The 19,330-nt window shown below is 38.6% G+C and overlaps 1 protein-coding gene across 2 annotated transcripts; it reads left to right on the forward strand.

The window, feature by feature from the left end:
* The first annotated feature begins 3,489 nt into the window (after positions 1–3,489).
* mvb12ba (multivesicular body subunit 12Ba) lies at positions 3,490–17,047 on the forward strand. 2 transcript variants are annotated; one of them, XM_042509599.1, is made up of 10 exons: positions 3,490–3,702; positions 4,879–5,003; positions 5,661–5,768; positions 6,884–6,980; positions 7,214–7,343; positions 8,928–9,074; positions 11,987–12,081; positions 13,252–13,307; positions 13,655–13,714; positions 14,448–17,047. In XM_042509599.1, the coding sequence occupies exons 2-10, from the start codon at positions 4,893–4,895 to the stop codon at positions 14,532–14,534; spliced, it is 891 nt and encodes a 296-aa protein (XP_042365533.1). In that variant the 5' UTR covers positions 3,490–3,702; positions 4,879–4,892; the 3' UTR covers positions 14,535–17,047. The 2 variants fall into 2 exon arrangements, with proteins under 2 accessions (XP_042365533.1, XP_042365535.1); XM_042509601.1 differs by lacking the exons at positions 13,252–13,307; positions 13,655–13,714; positions 14,448–17,047 and adding an exon at positions 12,585–12,860.
* Positions 17,048–19,330: the final 2,283 nt, after the last annotated feature.

Consider the following 19,330-nt stretch of genomic DNA (forward strand, 5'->3'; position numbering starts at 1 on the left):
GGGAGGCAGCACAATTGAGTGACTGGCCGTGTCTTAGTCACCCCACCCCCCAGGACCTGCACATGTTTTAGCCTTTAATGGCATTCTAGGGAGGAGGTACTCAAGACAAAAGAGGGGGTTCAGTTTCCCTTTAAAACAGAAATTGAAGACGAGGGAACCGGAGGTGCTTAAATGCTAACTCAGACGTTTTAGATCTCTTTCTGGCTGGCCTCTGTAGGACTAGTCATCACTATGAAGACAGGACTTTAGGTACTGTGCAGAGGGCTAGCTGTCAAACCTCAATTCTTTTTTGTTTTTTTAGTTATTTGTTAAAATATTTTGGGAGCACTCAGTACAGATAAATGCTAAGTACCAAAAGCTGTAATGGAATGTCAGATTTGTTATTGTGTTTTCTGTGATCATAAATTTTGGAAAACCTGGTGCAGCTGCTTGTACTTTGTGAACATTTACCGTTTAACAGCTTTGAGTCAATGAAAAATGAAAAAGATTATTGTATTTCTTAGAATAAATTAGCAAAAGGCACTATTGTATTGGTATCAGCAGTTTCCCCAGCTTCTTGCCTTTGTGCTCCAGCTAAACAGTTGATGTGGATTATGATATTTTGTAGAGAGATGAAACTGATGTTGACCTTAACATATGACTCTATGGAAGACCCCAGGAGTTTGTAATATACCTGCTTCTTTTTTCCATTAACTTTTATTGTGAATTTACAAGGAGTGGGGCTGGATCATATTTTGTATGACACTGTATACCACAAACCACAAAATATATCATGGTGCATAATACATTCTGATACATATTTTGGGCAAATACACAAATCAAACATCCGTCCAAAAAACCTTGAAAAATCCAAACCTGAGACCTCCACAGGTATTAAACAGTATGGCACAATCTTAGAGAAGACACATTTACATCATCTGATATATTTATTATTTATTATTGTCATCTCTATCGTGGGGTAGCCCCATAAAAAGTGTATTGAGTAGATCTGATCATTCGTGTTCAGTGACAGAATATCCTCTTTATAACTTCTGATTTTGCATCAGACAAAATAACAGTGACCCTCAGCATTAATAGTATAGTTCGTATTTAGATTGTGACAGAAAAAGGCAGCAAGCACTTTTCATTTTTCTTCAAAGCTTTCGTTATTGATGTGGTACTGGTGAGCTTAATCCATATCACCTTGCTTGTTGATGTATGTGTGTGTGTGCATCTGTATAGCTGTCATGCACACACAAAGGGTTAACTGGCAGAAAATATGTCACGAGGAAAAGAAGCACTTTCTTCAAAATGTCAAAGTGTGACACCTTACATTATTATGATTTGGACTGAGTAGGGGTTGCCACAGTTTTCATCAGCTTATCTTTATAGAGTAAACGTGATGTTTTATACCCAATGCTGATGGATCTTTAAGTGACAAATCAATACAGCAAAGCTAAAGTTAAACCATTTGAAACCTGGATTGACATCAGTTGTCTTGTGTTGCATTTGGACGTCTTTCACAAGTGCTGAAACCTGTGCAAACTGGTTTGTTTTATTTTGAAAACATAGAAAAAAGACAATGAACAACCTGGCAAGAAATCATTAGAAATTTTGAAAAATTAGGAAACCGTTTCCTGATAAATGTATTCATAATTATTATTATTATGTATTTAGATAAACCATATGTTATAAGGGGAGACGAGGTGGTGGTTGTTTTTAAGTGCTTTTTTAAAAACATTTCCCTGTTTGGTTTAGGTTTTTTTTGTTTGTTTTTTTTACCTTTTTTTTTGCAAATTTTCAGGCAAATTTCTTGCTAGTATTTTCTTCTTATGTTCTTGGAAGCAATGAGGACAACAGTAGCTATCGCATAGGTGGGTTTAAAAATGTCATTTTTTCCTATTATTTGTTTCCCAAATAATTCCTACCATCTCACCATTGTTAGTTTAGATGCAGCTCATTTCTATCAGTTGCTTTATTTTCTCTTTTCCAAATGTTGTCTCAAGAACCAAAAGATCAAACATGTAGAATCTGTTACCTTATCACAAGCAGTGTTTTTTTCTATAAATGATTATCCAAATACATTTGATACAAATGTAGTGTATGCTAGCATCAACTTGTATATGATAAGATCATTTTACCTTTGTTTTAATGAAGTATTTCAACAAGTATTGCTTTACTTCCTTCTTTGAATTGTTTTTGTGTATCAGATCGAATCATGTTTCTGTTCTTATTCAGTTCCATTGAGGAAAAACCGATTGTGTTATAAGGGACATTGCATGCCTTTTTTTGTACAAAATTTCTGGTATTGTAACCGTGAAAAAGATGACCTTTGGGTTGTGATGATTCTGCAAACCTATTTCTGACCATGGCATTGCTATCTGTTGCTTTATTTTCAGCTTCAGTCATTGAAGTGGGAATAAAATGTATGTACAGAAGGTTGTTGACTTTATATACTTCTTTGTAATGCATCTAAATGTAGAGTGTGCTAGCATTAGTTTGGACTGTACTGTACTGTTCATTAGCATTGTGCAGCAGCTTGTCAAAGTGTCAAAGCCATACATTTTGCTTCTGCAGGAGTCAAAATCCTCGCCTACACTCCTGTATAAACAAGTACGTTCTTGATGCAGTCAGACGATGGACATATTGGCACAAGGAGCGTCCTCATTCTTCTTTCAATCTTCTACGTGCCGTTCACACTGTCTTACTCAACTACTCTGAGAGGAGTTCAAAAGTCAAACATATTTAATATGAAGTTTTCCAGGTGACCCTCTCTAGTCTAACTTGAGCTTCTCCAGGTTTAAGAACATCATGAGGTCTTTGACCCAGAGAGATGCTTTGGGGGCAAGTGATGACTCCTGCACTGCATGCTAATAAGGATGCAAAGGCAATACTGTCTTATGTTTTCCTCCTCATTGTTTGATGGTCTGGTAATACTCTAAAAATGTCCATCTCTGCACATGTTGTAAGTACAGTGTTAAAAGCCTCAGCAAGGTGCGAGGAGATGGCTGTGAATAACCTTGTAGACAGGACAAGAACAAAACATATGTATCATGTTTGCAGGTGACAAATGACATCTGTTACAGTTAACACTGGAATATATTTTGGTGAGTCTGGAGTTGGTGGGATAGATGCGATGAACAACTTTAAATGGTATCAGATTAAGCTTGAAACAGACGTACTGTAATTCACTTGAATTAATTTATCATCCTGATGTTTGTCATCTATAACTATACCAAGTTCATCTTTTTAGTCTTTTTTTTAATCAAAAGCAATTAGCCTAATTAGATTACCACAAAATAATTGCCACAACCTTGAGTCTTTGGGGTCCCTGAGGGTCTGGGACCCTGCCCAACAGTCATTTTTGCCAGCCTTATGCATCTAAAAACATGTTATATGTAATTTTGCTCCTTTAATACTACACCCGTCTATTTTTTCTGTGTAAGTAGGCAGGCACCGGGGAGGGAGCTGGAGGCTCCGCCACTCACTGATCACTCCCCTGTCCTCAGTCCCCCCCAGCTCCACCAATGGCACCCTCCCTAAATCGCTAGCTGGAGAACCACCATGCAAATCCATTCTTTGCAGCTTATATTTTGGATTGATTCGCAAGTTGCAGCAATTTCTTGAAGATGCGAGTCTTTATAAAGCTGTGAAAAGGGTCGGGAGAGGATAACACAGAGGAAAATACACGGACACCAATCGAATTCATCTGCCAACCGCTGGGTGAGAGGACTAACGCTACTCTGCTAGTTACCTAGCTAGTTTACCAGCTAACAATGCATACTCGATGTCTTCAAGCGGCTCTGTAGCATGTAATGCTGCTTGTTTTCTTCGACGGTGGGATAACATTACTACATTGACTTAGGTGTGTATGGTGAACGCTATATAGCCTGGTAGATAACATTCGGTCAGGCCAGGAATACTCCAGCCAGCGTCAACGCCTGACAGTTTAGCTCGTTTGTCGCAGTCAGTGTTACATTACTACTAGCATGCTAACGCTAGCCAACTAGCTTGTTAACTGTGTCGTAAAGCTAAGCTGTCTCCGTGTGAAGAACGGTCCCTTTCAAGAGAACAACAGTGACAGACGCAATGAGGTTATGATAAATAGGCATGCTATTTTGACATGGAGAGCGGTAATTGTTTGGGGTGGTCATTCAGACGGTTAACTAAGCTTTTTCTGTGAAATGACAGCACCACTGCGTCCCCTGCCCAGGACACGGAGGACATGCTAAATCCCGTGTACTTACACTGTGGTGGCACTTGTTCATGCTTTTCTTATCAGCAGAGATGTTTGAGTTAGCAGACCCCTAGTGATCAGGGTCAGGTTGTTGTGAATTCGGCATATTGCTACTTATTAGTCAGTATAATGTTTCTTCCTTTTTAAAATTATGAAATAGTTCATGAGGCTTTATACTTATTTTTTTTATTCAAGTGACCGCAGTATATTAGTGGCATAAACTGGATTTATAAGTAGCACGAATTACAAGTACAAACAAAAATAACAAGATAATAATTTCAATAAAGATTTTCAGGCCAAACTTGCAAAATCTACCTAAAAGCAAAATGCACAAGTACCAAGTGGCCACACTAACTTTTCATAAACATTTATGTTAATTTTCTTGTCTTCACAGATCTCAAATGCTAGATTTTGCAACACAGTGTTACTCATTATCACAGAGAGATGTGGGATTTAAAAAAAGACATTTTTGTTCTTTGTTTTAAACCCAGGCAGTAGGCTGATACAATGGAAACCGCTTTTAGCAGTGAGAGGGATCAACACGTCCATGTACAGGCCTATGTGTTAAAAAGCCTGGGACAGAATCAAATTGAGGTGATTCCATCCTTCTTTTTCTGAGGGCTTTCCAAGAAGCTCATCTGTCCTGGTGCTTTTTGTTGCAGAAGAAGCAACAAAGATGCCTGAGGTTCGAGACCTTTCTGAAGCTTTGCCAGAGATGCCCATGGACCCAATTACTGGAGTTGGGGTGGTAGCCTCCAGGAACAGGGCACCCACTGGGTATGATGTGGTAAGTTTCTGAACACAACTCAGGACAGATAAAAAGCTTGTTTATAAAGCTGAGAAAACAGTCATCAGTTTTTATTACATAGCCAAAAATAATTGTTGAATCTCCAATCATGACCACCACAATAACTAAAAATATACATCTCAATGTACCTTCTATGACAGAGCTTAAAACCATTTGAATCACTGACTGTGTGATGAGACACAAGTTTAAACCCCCATACTAACATGTTTTGTTTTGTTTTGTTTTTTTTTGCTTCTTACCTATGATCTCATAGGTAAGAAGCAAAAAAAATAAGCCAGATAAGTCAGAGTTTACAGTGGACCTGGGTACAATTATTTTTCTAGCCACAAATTAGTTATTTATGGTTTCCAAATTTTAGATTTGGAGCTTTTTAAATAATAATCAGTAAGTGTGTGCTCATAAATCATCTTTAGAACCTGTCAAAAACTTTTCTGCCGCAGGGTAGAGAATGCAGACAGAATTGTGAAATTTTGTAATGAAATTAAATCAGCTGTAAAACACAGAATTTGGTGGAATTTTCCAAAATGTGGATGCAAGATGGAAGGTTGATGTAAAAGGTCTGAGACAGGTTAAAAGAATAATGTGAAATCAAATATTGTATTTTCTTCCTCAGTTTGCTGACTTGTCTGCCTCCAGGTCTCTACAACAACAGATGGCCTAGATGCTGACCTGTGGAAAGATGGCCTTTTCAAATCCAAGGTGACCCGGTACCTCTGCTTCACCAGGGTCTTCTCTAAAGAAAATGTAAGTTCATTAACCTTAACAACTAGGGATGTCCTAATATCAACTAAAACATCAGATCGAGGGCCCATCAAGGCATTTTTTTGACAGATAAGGATCGGGAATATGTAGCCTATAGAGACTTTGTTTTATATCAGCTGTCACAGAGATGCTTTAATTAAATGCAAAGCAATGTGGAGTGCAGCCTTCATTCCTCTGCTCCCCTAAGCTGTCCATCTCCCCTCTCTGCTGAACTTATGGGCAGTGGCTGAGCCCTGCCTGTCTCTAAACGCCACAAACCATAAACAAAAACGCATTATCAAGACTGATTATTTAGGTTATTTTCTGCAGTCTGAGCACTTGTTTTGTTTCAGCTAAGCATGAGAGTCTCACGTTTAGCCTTTTGCGCTGTTTCTCTGGTCTGTCACTGAGTAGAGACAGACAACTATGCTAAGTTTACGACAACCTCACTCACCACGCCACTGCAGGTACACAAGCCTTGCAAAAAAACTCCCAACATGGTTTATTTATTAATGAAGTATAATCTGCTCCAAAAGATGTGCAGATGACAAAAATAAACACTCAGCAGACTACAGTTCATTCAAGTTACTGAGACAGGCTGCCAGAGCAACAAACATTGGACTCTTAAAGGGACAGAGACATTCTCTCGAAACAGCGATGAGGCCAACACAATTAAAGTTAGGGTTTGTCATTTTATACTTTATTTTGTAAAGTAAGTGAATGAAAAATGAATAAATAATAATAATAATAATAATGATAATAATAGGCTAATACATTTTTTTAAAATGGAAAAGAACAACTTAAATGTTTTTTTTTTTTTATAACTTCACAGAAGCCTACTTAAAGTATGCACTGTGCAGCTGTATTATCTAAGAAAATACAAGTATCAGATCGGGACTCTGAATGGGCAGATACTCAATGTCAAATGACTCAGATCAGGAACAAAAAAGCATCATGGGACATCCCTATCAAAATCATTATACAGAAAGTATGTGATTGAATCGCTGGTGAGGTCATCCCTGCTTTATTCCCATTTCTCCTTCTGTTTTTCCCCATTCTCTTTCCTTCCCATCACTTATCTCCCTCTCTCCCCTGTCCTCTATACCTTTTTTCTATAGAGCCATCTGGGCAATGTTCTGGTGGACATGAAGCTGATCGATATAAAGGACACTCTGCCTGTGGGTTTCATCCCCATCCAGGAGACTGTTGACACTCGTAAGTAATCTGGTCTGATAAAAAGGCACTGCAAGCATCACTGAGTGGCAACAGTGTTGGTCTGAAAGTGATTACAATTAAATCTTTAAATGCCCCAAAAAGTCGGGCCCAATAATAAGGACTGCTGTATTAGTCTGCTGAGAACCTCTCTGACAGTAATGTGTAGTTAATGAGAAAACTGTTGACAGTGGAGTGACTTTAGTCTTTCTGTCTGTCGTTTGTGTGTCCCGCAGAGGAGCAGGCCTTCAGGAAGAGGCGGCTCTGCATCAAATTTATTCCACGGGACTCCACAGAGGCAGCCATCTGTGACATCCGCATCCTGGGACGCTCCAAGCAGGCCCCGCCTCAGTACACATTTATAGGGTAAGCAGCTTGGGATCCAGTGATGGAATTAAATTACTCAAAACAAGTTTTGCTTTTGATTTTAGCGGTAAAAATTAAAGACAAACTGAATTTCCCTTCTGTTAATATAGTAAACAGAAATTCCCTTGTGGGGTTAAAGTGAAAGCTGTAAACGTGTCTTTAACACCAGAGGCTGCAGTAATTTCACAAAACATATTTACATGAATTAATTTTTTTTCATATCTTTAGCAGTATGCAGCATGACTGTATCAGTAACAGCTTTCAGTGTGTCTACATCACCTGCACTCGTCTATAATAGTTACACTGAGGGTTTAGAGAACAGCATAACTTCTTCGACAGCTTCCAACAGCCCACCATCACTCCAAGTCAGAGAACGAGTGAAATCAAAGCAGGGCAGTTGGACTGGGGCACCAGGCTGCCAAATCACTAAATCTGCCCCTGATAATAAGGAGAACAGTTGGATGAGAGGTCTGTCACTGCCTTGCTCCCAGTTTGCTCTGATGGATCTAACAATCAACTGTGTGATCAGCCAGGTGTGATTGTTTTTATTAGGCCCACTTTTTGTCACTCTTTAAAAATAGTAAAATTAATTACTTGGGCTCAGATACTTTGGCTCGGACAGGAATGTGTGGCACGAGCTTTGCTCTAGTATCCAAATGTGCACAGTCTGTATTCAGGTATGTTTCCTAAAAACAAAACAATAACTATTTTTGCACTTTTTCAGTATTCACTGCTGTTGGATGTTGGGGGGGCCCTTACCCCCGGTCCTCCGTGGAGATTACGCGCGTGGTAGGGGGCTCTAAATTGGGGGCTCTAATCAGGAGAAATGCGGGAGAGATATAAAAAGAGAGATAGAAAAAGGGAGGTATCCCGGGGAAAATTGGGAGGGTTGGCAAGTGTGCTTCTACCTCCTAAGGAGAAAGATACAGTGTTCAATTCAAATGGAATTTCTTTTGTTTAATGAACATAAGGAGGCCCCATCTACCAGATCCGGTCAGCTGACCTTAAAGGAAAGATCAGGTCATAGAAATCAACAAAAATCATGGTGTTCGTGAAATTCAGTAGTCCCAACTCACACCTATCACCCTGTCTGAGCATGATATCATGAGAGCTTTTAACTGTGTGGACACAGGGCTTGGATGAGACAGTATAAGGGAGATACACCAGATACACCAGGCCAGTACTGCGAGGCTCAGGAGGAGGCCAAGGGGATCCTATATGAAGACGTGCCTACACTCCCAATCTATTATTCACTGTTAAAGTCTTTCTTTCTTTCTCTGTCTGTCTGTCTTTCTTTCTTTCTTTCTTTCCTTTTTTCTTTTTCTTTTGTTTTCTTTTTTAATGCACCAAGGAAGGACAGTATTTATTTCATTGAAAATAATTTTTGATGGTTTCATGTGACTAATAAATTGATGGACTAATAGTACTAATGAGATTGTGAGATGAAACTTGTACACAAATCTTGAGGCAATGGAGAAAAAAAATGAAGTTGACATGCTTCATGTTAAGATGCAACTTTTCTATATTATCTGAATACATTTTTCAGCTCTTTCGCTCATTAATATTATTAACTTTTTTTAACAGAGAGCTCAACAACATGGGAATCTGGTATCGCATGGGGAACGTACCTCGGGCCCAGGACTCCGCACTTGCACCAACCACCAACAACATTCAGAATGTGAACTCCTCCTCCAGCTCAGCTCCAGCAGTTGCAGCAGCTTCTATGCCCAAGTATGTCTGCTCTAACAATCTGTTTGTACGTGTGTGACCTCACAAACATTTAATGTATCCTCACTTTTCGAGCTAGCTTACATGCATCCTGCATTTACAGACATGGCTAAGAGACACTCTACTCCACTCGTATAAAAGGAAAGAGGATGTTCACTGTACTAAAAAACATTGCCTAAGGGAAAGGAAACAGATCTATCTTTAGACCACAGTGAAGTAGAAAAAGGAGACACTTTCAGACAGAAAAAAAAAGAAAAGTAGTGCTGTTGAAAAAAAGAGGAATGTTGTCTGCTGTAGAGTTATGGTACATTAATTCTCGAAATATACATTGTGTTCTTGAAACTACCAAGGTTGCATGCCACAGTCACCAATCCCATTCGAACTGGCTCCATGGGCAGAACTTCATGTTAAAATTTCATGTGGTTTGATGACATGTACATGTAATACAGTGGGTTGCTGTATGTTTAGCATAAGAGGAAATGTTAGTGATTGATTAGGGAAGTCCCAATCATGCTTTTTGCTCCAAATCGCAATCTGATTTATTTGATATTGAATATCTGCTGAAACTGAGCCCTGATCAGATACTTGTATTTACCTGAATAATACCGCTGTTTAAAAAATGACCAATAAACCTGCTTTCTACTTTCTACATACCTCAGGTACTTTAAAGTTATTTAAATCAATCAAGTGTATACACTTGACTGTTTAATAACTCTACAGTGCAATAGAAACAAAATGTCTGCGTCCAAATAGGTTTTTTATTTTTATTTTATTTCAGTAAACCCAAATAAAAATGTTTTTATATTTCTCTTATTCAATAGTGCTGCATTTGTTTTCAACAAAATAACAGAGTAAACAAAGTAAAATGTGTCTTCAGAAATTGCTTTCACATCCACTCAGTGCAGCATTGTATAAAAGTACAGAACATTATCATTATAATAATATAATCACAATTCCACAAGTGTGTTATAGTAGTAGTATAGTAGTGTTACAGCAGAATTCTAACATTATCAGTCACAAAAAAACAAAAAAATGATCACTATTCTGCTTATTAAACCAAGATTGTACAACTTGTTCATTAAAAATGATCAATAAAAATGTCAGTTCCACTTAAAGTGGTGAAGCAGCTTCAGTTGAACATGAAAAAAATCAGTTAATACTTATTGAAGTAGCAGGATTACAATAAAACCGGAATATCTGCAGCAAATCCTGTTCTTCATTTACCACACCTGCATAACTGCGGACATAAAAAAAAGATTTGGCAGGACACATGCTCAAAATAACTGATCCTGATTAAAATATGTGTTGATTGGGCCTGATACCGATCCTTCCAATCCGATTGGAACATACCTATAATGGATTCCTTATAGGCTCTCAGCTTGTGGTGAAAGTGAAGGCAGGAGAGAAATCAATACACTCGAAGAGCCATGTCCTGCAGTCCATTCCTCTGTACCAGCTTCCATGTTTAACCCTCATGTTTTCCTCTAGTTTAATAACATTATTTAACCTTGGGGTTAATCTGACCTCAGCAATTTAAACCTCCAGAAAATGATTATAATCAAAATTGTTGCCCAGGGTTTATATTTCAGGTACATACAGTTTCTTTGCTGACTACCTAAATAGCTCTTTAAATGAAATATATTTAAAGCCTTACATTGTTGGAAGGTAATGTATCTGCTGGGCAGTGTTGGGCAAGCTACTTTAAATTAGTAACTTAGTTACAGTTACTAGTTACTTCTTTCAAAAGTAACTCAGTTACTTTAAGTTACTCGTTACTTCCAAGGTAACTAGTTACTAGGGAAAGTAACTTTTTTTTTTACTCTAAATTATCTTATTAATGCACACACTTTATTTTGGGGTTGATGTGGCATAGTGTTCGACAAAACAACTGTAAAATTTGATCATTGTACCCAGTATCACTATCACTACGATGCAGTGCATCAACAAAACACAACATACCGTATATTTTGAAACTTTTGATAGATGTTTCAGCAGATTCGAGTTGTTGCTGGTCTTTGATGAGGATAGTGTTTTCGAACCTACACACAGATTGCAGGTCACCACAATATTCCTCTCGTCTTTCGCCGTAACAAAGGAAAAATAATGTCCATATTTCCACGTAAGAAATCCCATGCCTGGACTGCCGTCGACTGCCACCATTGTTGTTTTCATTTATTGACGCGGACGTGACGTCGCCGTGTCACGTGACGTCCGCGTCACGTCCACCACGGAAACTATATTCCTGAGTTATGCACGTGAAGTAACGGGTAACGAGCCTGTTTAAATCACAGTAACGATAAACGCGTTACTGATTTTGACAAAGTAATTAGTTACTGTAATCGTTACCGTAAAAGTAACGTAGTTACTGTAATGCGTTACTTAGTAACGCGTTAGTCCCAAAACTGCTGTTGGGGGTTGAAAGATGACAGGACGATCAGTACTAAAAGTCTCTTTCTCAATATCAGTGGTTGTCACACTACTATGGGTATTCTCAGGTAGATTAGGGCCCTAAAGCAGAGGGATTACAAAATTGCACGTTATAGTGGCCTAAATATCATCCTAACAATCAAAAAAATATGTGTGTAAAATACTGATACTTCTTATATGTTTTATACAGCTTAAACAGCTCATGGTCAACTGACCCCAAAGAACACAAATGTGTGCAAATTGTATACAGGACATTGCAATCATATGATCATGTTATTTAATATTTACCTACTTGTGCGTATTTAATTAAATCAAATTGACCTCAAGTCTAATCGGGTTAAAAGTGTTTGTCAGCATAACTGAGTAAAAACTTTTACTTTGCTTTTTTTGGGGAGTAAAATCAGCAGCAGGGGACAGATGCATAGAATCATTGTTTTGTCTCCATTGAATTAACCAGATGCTGTTTTTAATTTTGCTTTGTCACCAAGGCATATTTCCATGACCCTCCCAGCCAGCTTTAGAGGGAAGAACACTACCAGACCAGACTATGAGCACCAGAACTCCAACCTGTATGCTATCTCAGGTCAGCACGCTGTCTTCTCCATTCTCTCCGCAAAATCAAAAATCTTAAAATGGGCCAATAAAACTCCTGCCACACATGGCAGTGTTAGTGTGTATAAAAATAAAGTTAAAAAACTACAATTTACTCCTTGGCTTCAACATAACGATGGGTGTAAGAACATCAAACTGGGAACAACGAACTGCAGAGGTACAACATATTAGCAGAGCTAGCAAGCGAAGCTAACAAGCACAAGCGGCACTCTGACAGTTTGGTATTTCCTGACCTTGAAATCTACAAGGCTTATTTGAAGCATGTTTGTATTATCTCCACTCATACAACTATTTCTACCTCTCTCTCCCCATTTATCTGATTACCTATTATCACCAATTGCTAATTCATGTGTGTTCCTCATGAAGTAAAAGGAGGGTGATATGTGTCTGCACGTATGCAAACGTTATCTCTTGACACGTGTTGGTGTGTATATGTGCGTGTGTGTGACTGGAGTCTCCCTCTTGGCTGTGCAGCTGTGCTCCCCTACTGTGAGCCCCCTGTGCTGGCCTGGCCTGCTGGTGGCCCTGACGTCTGCATGCGTGCTAGCCGGGGGACTTGCTTGGTCACTTTCTTCATCCACATCCACCACTCTCATCATCGTCTTCATTGTTATTAGTAATCTTCACTACCTCGGCTTTCACTTGTTTTCTTCACCATCACTCTTTAAGCATCCCTCTTACAAACCTTGCCACCTTCTTAAAGAATTTTGCCTCAATGATTTTTAATAATCAAATTATTTAATTTACTCGTATTTAATCGTTTCAGCCCTAGTTAAAACTTTAAAACTTTATATGGAAAAAAACCTGAATTGTTGAATATTCATATTTAACGGCTGAATCGGATTCGACAGGCATAATTGTGAGTCAGGTACAGCCAAAAAATGGGGTATGGAAAGAAATTTATTAACCTCATTCATTTACAGCTTTGTACACATGTGTCTAAAGCTCTTCTTATAGCAGACACTCTTAAATTAAGTATCTCCTGGCAGTACAAAGTAAAAATCAGGCCCGTCAGCAGCACTGCTGGACAGAATCCAAGGGGAACACTGTTTGTGATTAGATGTGTTCTGTGTTGTGTTACTTCTGTGCTGCTACTGTAATAGACACATTTACTGAGCCTTTTTTGAATTGTCTCTTTCAGCTATGGATGGAGTGCCTTTCATGATCTCTGAGAAGTTTGCCTGTGCCTCATCTGATGTAAGTTACCTACACTGAGTCTTTAACCCCTTGGTGGCAAGTTGACCTGGTCATAGGTTTGCCAAAAGATGCAGTGAATAACTTGAGGTGCAAGTAAATCATTGCCTGATGAAGTTACATAACAGTTAGGTGCACCAATGATACCAATGTAGACATTTTGTCTGAAGCCCTGCAGCAGTGTTAAAGCATGCTATAACCTGTAAGACTCTCCTGTTTGGCTGTCAGATACTCTGTAGTTGAAAGAAAATAACTGTACAGAAACACCAAAGTTCTTGAAGCAAGTTGAACTTGCTCACATAAGTGGACAGCTAACCAACAAACTAACCCTTGCTGCTATATATGTTCAGCTGCAGCAGGTGGATCTGATGGGCATCACCATCAAGTCACTGGCTGAGATTGAGAAAGAGGTGAGTAGACAAATGGTATGAATTTAAAGTACTGCTAACATTATAATATATATCATATGACATATTGGAGAATTTCAGTTTATAACAAACTAATGTAATTTTCATTACTTTATCAGTACAGTACAGTACAGTATTCACCAAAGTATGGGCTATTGCATTAACAAGGTCAGACTGCAGAATGTATATAAAGACAGATGACACGCCCCCACTTACCCCCTCTACGCTTACGTGAGGGTAAAATATCCCAGTTACAGTCGCTGCCATCTTGCGATGGTGATATCATTCGGAGCTGGAGTCTGCCAATAGCGAAATGTTACATTTTGGGGTAACTGTCATGTTGTCCATCTTTATTTACCCCTTTATATAGAGGTCAAACTGAAATTGGACACACCTGAAATGGTTATAGTACACTGCAATATATGTTATGAACAGGAATGACACTTAAACTGCAGGGTTGGGCTTTGCTATGAGTGGAAAACACTGGCTGTTAAAGTGAAAAACATTTACAGCAGCAGATGATGGAGAGACCTGGTGGTGGTATAAATTCACATTGCTTTTTCAGTAATTGTTTCTGTAATTACACACTGTGTCCAGCAGATGGAAGTGAGCTCCTTATGTTTGATGTATCGTGTTGTTGAAAAACCCCAAATGATTTGATGAATTCAGAGTAAACTTGGATGATTTTGGCCTGAGCACATTACAAAGTACTAATGTTTGAATGTCCTTCTGTCAGTATGATTACAGTTTCCGCACAGAGCACAGTGCAGCAGCTCGCCTCCCTCCCAGTCCAACAAGGACCTCCCTGAGCTCTGAGGCCTGAGGACCTCCTCCTGACCACCCTAACATGGCTCTCCCTACAGATACCAGCAGGAGAAACCTGCACACAACTACTGAGGACCTGCCCACATCAAAGAAGACAGAAAAAAAAAACACAAAAAGATGTTGCTTTCTAAAGGAAGCTGGAAACACTGAAAGATGAGCAGAGCACTGAGGGGCTCTGCTGGCTGAAACCACTATGTACAACATTTTAAAATGAGATGGATTACCCATTGTTGGAAAAACAGACCTTTTTTTTCTCAAGGAAATTTAAAGGAGTCTCACTGATACGATTTTAAAACATGTTTCTTTTCTCAAAACAATGGCAGAGTGTTATTGCCTGTGATACAGATAACCATGTCCCACCTGGGGAACTTGGATGAAAAGGATTCTTTGGTGTTTTGGAGGCCAGCTGTTAGGCCTTTGCTCTGAAAAGGAATAAGAAGCTGTGAGCAGCCACCATGTTCATGGCACAGCTGCTGCTCTGTCACTAGCCTGGATCATGGCACTAGGAGACATCCCACTTCATGTGTTGGAAATCCTAAAGGAACTGTCCTGCCATAGGATGTAGTTACTGCTTATTTGGAGAAGAATGGTTGCCATTGTTCCTACTGGTGTGGCTGTGAGTGCACTTTGGGAATGTCACTGTGCTTCATGTTTGCCACAGATACTTTGTTAACCACTCCTTCACTGTGTGTACAGGAGCCTGCAGCTGGGCTCACATATTTAACCACTCTTACTCTTTATGTACTGAGAGACACCAGGACACAGGTTACACTGCTGGACCCCTCCAGCCACTATCCTTTTTTCTTTGCTCCTTTTTAGCTCAAACATTCCTCCTGCAGGTGTTTCGTGTCCTTCACCTTGTTTAACCCAAATGAGTTTCAGTCACAATTTTTTAGCCGTCCGTTTGAGTTTTTGTCAGCACAGCTGTCTCCATGGGCAGTGTGACCCATCACTACAAAATTAGATGAGAGTTACGGATGAAACCGGGGGGCCGTACCACAAAGGTTAATGTCTTAGCGAGGTATGTTAAGTCCTACGAAGGTGGCTGTCTGGCCACATTGCCATGGCAACTGATGCTGCAAACGTAACCTGGTCAGGAGCAGGTTGTGTTCCAAGTCTCAGCTTGAAATCAGCTGAAAAGCCCCTTGCATCTTCTGAGTAGCATCACTCTTTAATCAGTGTCAGCATATGAGATACATACAGATTCTCAGCTGAGGGAAAATGTTATAAATACACTATTAAACATTTTGAGCCATAATTTTACTTACTGAACGTACTGAAACTTACTGAATGCATCGCGTCATGTTTTTTTTTTTTTTTTCTGTGAACAGGAACTTTAAGTTTTCAGTGATGCAGAAAATCATAGCAAGAATACTGTTTTATTTGATTCATGTGGTTGTTGTTGCTCTTAGTGAACTGCTGAATGTGTCTGTAGTGTTCTTGTCCACAGTGATTCTATAAGAAGCTTCTATAAAATTACAGGTAGCATTAAATATTAACACTTCACTCTTTTTTTTTAATAAGGATGACCGTTACCTGCATATAAAAATCTCTTCCTTTAGATCATACCATGTTGTTATCACTGTGGGTTATGTTTATATGCTTAGTTTTGATTTGCTGCAGTGTATTTTACATTGCTGGTATATTACAGCTGATTATTCTATTGATATTTACCACAGACAATATTCAATAAGTAAAATTAATTTCACTTTGAATTGTCCAAAAACTACAGCGATTTATGTCTCCTTTAATACTGGACAGAGTCAATCTGCTGCATCAGTTTTAAAGTTTTAGAGCTGCAGGATGAGCTGCTGTTAGTTAGAAATAAACAGAGTGACAAAATAAATATTACATTCACCTGTGCATTCATACATGTAGGCATTTTCTGCCAGCGCCCCTCTCTCGCTTTCATTTAAGCAACAGTGTAGCTTTTTATGGTAGGCCTCATACATTTAATATTCTTTGAAGGCAGAAGTAGGCGGCATGTGATTGATCATTTTTAAGTATCAAATGATGCACTGAACGCATCTGTAAACACGCTCTGGGCCTGAAGCATTAAGCGTGAGTTAACAGAGACGGGAGATAAGCATGGTCACCAACTATGCTCAAGGTTCCTGTTAGCTCAGAGCAAGGCTGCAGGGTTTGTCCAGCAGCTCAGTCAAAGAGAGTCTGGCTCTGATGAACTGGCTTTGTGGTGCAGCCCTCTGGGCTCTATGAATTCCTTCTGGCTGCTGTTACCCTAGCCTCTGCAACTCCACAATCTACACTTTACTCTCCATGTTTAGTGTCTACTACAGACAATAATACAGAAAACCACAGCTCCCACTGAAATCACCTGGAGCTTATGGGAAATTGTGTTAAAATCATCCTAACTATTCATTATAACATGTTACTTTTTTTAAGTACAGTGCTTAAGAAACAAATATGTTGCAGGAGAAATGTTACAAATTGTAGTTGGCTCATGGCGTATGAACAAATGCAAAGTGCTCTTTTTTTGTTCAAGTACATTGGTTACATGTGAAAAACTTTGTGCCTAAAGTGCATGTTTAGGTCTTCAGTTTAGCTTGTTTTCCTATGACCCTTTTAAACCAACTTTTACCTGTCGTTAAGCTCAAACCTGCTTTAAGATTTATTTTTTACCCATTTGACATGTGAACTCAACTCCAAACCACTAGAGTCGAGCTTTAATGAGACTCATGGGACTTTGACGCCAAGACGGGATCAGTGGTGGGTCTGAGGAGGAGTTGAAGTCTGTGAACCACACTGACTTTTCACTTGTCCACAGTTAGCACTGTCCAGCAACACTGCAACACTGGCTTCAAAGTGGCTCCAACACTGGCTTCTCATTAGAGGAACAGTCATGTGAAAACAACAATTTAACAATTTACCTTGAACCAATTTTATCAGGACATATATATATATACAAGCCACAACTCGAGATATATATATATATATATATATATATATATATAAGGTCAGGACAAAATGACTTTTTCAGACTGCAGTCAAGATGTAGTGTGAAACATGGAATCATACGACCATGAACAAAGGTAGCCCAAAATCAGTATTGAGCTGTGACATGTCTTGAATGCAGCCTGGTGTAAATTCAGCAGATTAGTACTGTAAATCTCATTTTGTCTGCCCACGAGAGTTCAAGACATGCTAAGTGGAAAGGGAGGTCACACTAAATGCTTGAAATTTAAGCTTGTTGAAGTTAATTTGTTCTGAAATATTTGCGTCTTTAATACTGTATACATATTTCCCTTATGTTCTGGTTGTATTTGATTAAAGAGAGTACTGAGGAATAAAAATGTATGATCATTATAACCTTACTAAAACAACAAAGTATAAGGTGGCCTGTGACTTTTGCATAATAGTGTGTGTCAGTTGAAGTCATTGAAAGTTTTGGAGAAGTCATGGAATATTGGCCTGTGTAATGATACTTTTAAATAATCCAAACGAAAAAAATTGTTGTAACGAAACAATTTTGTAAATTAATTTTCTGTAGCTGTCAACATCATGAAGTGCTTAAATGCGTCCATGTGTGACGTTTCATTTACCATCACGTACATTTCTTCATTCTCTTCCTGCTCTCCGTCTCTCCCTTCATGTTTGCCAGCTGCCTGACATTATGTTTAGTTAAATTTTGAATCTGATATGTCAAAGTGTTATAAAGAATACTGGGCAAGTGGGACAAGGAAAAACATGTTATGATTGGGTCCTTGAAAAGTCATTTAAAAGTTTTTAAATTTTGCCTATGAATTTCTGGGAACCCTGCATATATACATACATACACACACACACATCAGGACATTTCTGTACTGACCTTTCTTGTTACTTACGAGCAAACATATACACTGACACAGATATACCTAAAAATTTCAAATTAAAAGACTGGGAGTTGTTCCTTTCCGTTCCTGGTGGGCCTTCATGTGACATCTCTTAGTATTCAGTACGACTTTGCTCCTGTAATGCAGTATTGTGTTGAGAAGCACCAATTTTTTTTGGTGACCAATGATCCTGTTTGATTTTGTTTACTTAATTTGTTTCAAATGTCTACAATATTACTGAGTCATAAATGCATGGATTAACTCTTTTTTTTTCTATTTTTGTTTGTCTAAGTTATTAGTCATTACAATATTGTGATCCTGTTGTTTTCTGAAATGTAACATAAAAATGTTAGTCACAGTGACGTGTGATGGACGGCACTGTGAATATGAGCTGACTATGTGTGTATCTGCCCGCTGTGTGAGAAGCTCCACATGTATCATTCTCAGCTATGCCGTTTGCGCCCACCTGGTTTTATTGTAACAATAGCAAACTAATATGGTGTCTGCATTAACAACAAGTAACCATCGTGCTTTGATATGCCTGTTAGTTTGCATGCATTGGTGATATGAGGAGTAAGAGGTTTTAATAGGACAGTTATTTTTGTAGGTTTATTGATCAAAAGTCACAGATTTTGTCTCATGAATATTTTAATCACTAAAGAGTGAAGAAATCAGCATCGGTTGAATTTGTATTATGAGGAAGTTTTATTAAACTCTGATGAACAGAAGTCATTGACTTGAAGTTGGCTTTAATTTAAAGATGGTGATGTCCCTCAGCTTCAACTCTGGTTAACCCTTAGGGCCAGCTCTAATACTGCAAACACTCGTATTGCTCTGTGCACAAAATACGCTATTTAAAATCAAGCTTTAAAAGTTTAATTTGATTTTCTACTTTCATTGAGTTTACTTTTTACCCAACATCAGTCCCAATCATAAATACCAAATATTCCTTAATTTTCTGAAT

Source organism: Plectropomus leopardus, chromosome 20 (genome assembly GCF_008729295.1).
Source record: "Plectropomus leopardus isolate mb chromosome 20, YSFRI_Pleo_2.0, whole genome shotgun sequence".
Lineage (NCBI taxonomy): Eukaryota > Metazoa > Chordata > Actinopteri > Perciformes > Serranidae > Plectropomus > Plectropomus leopardus.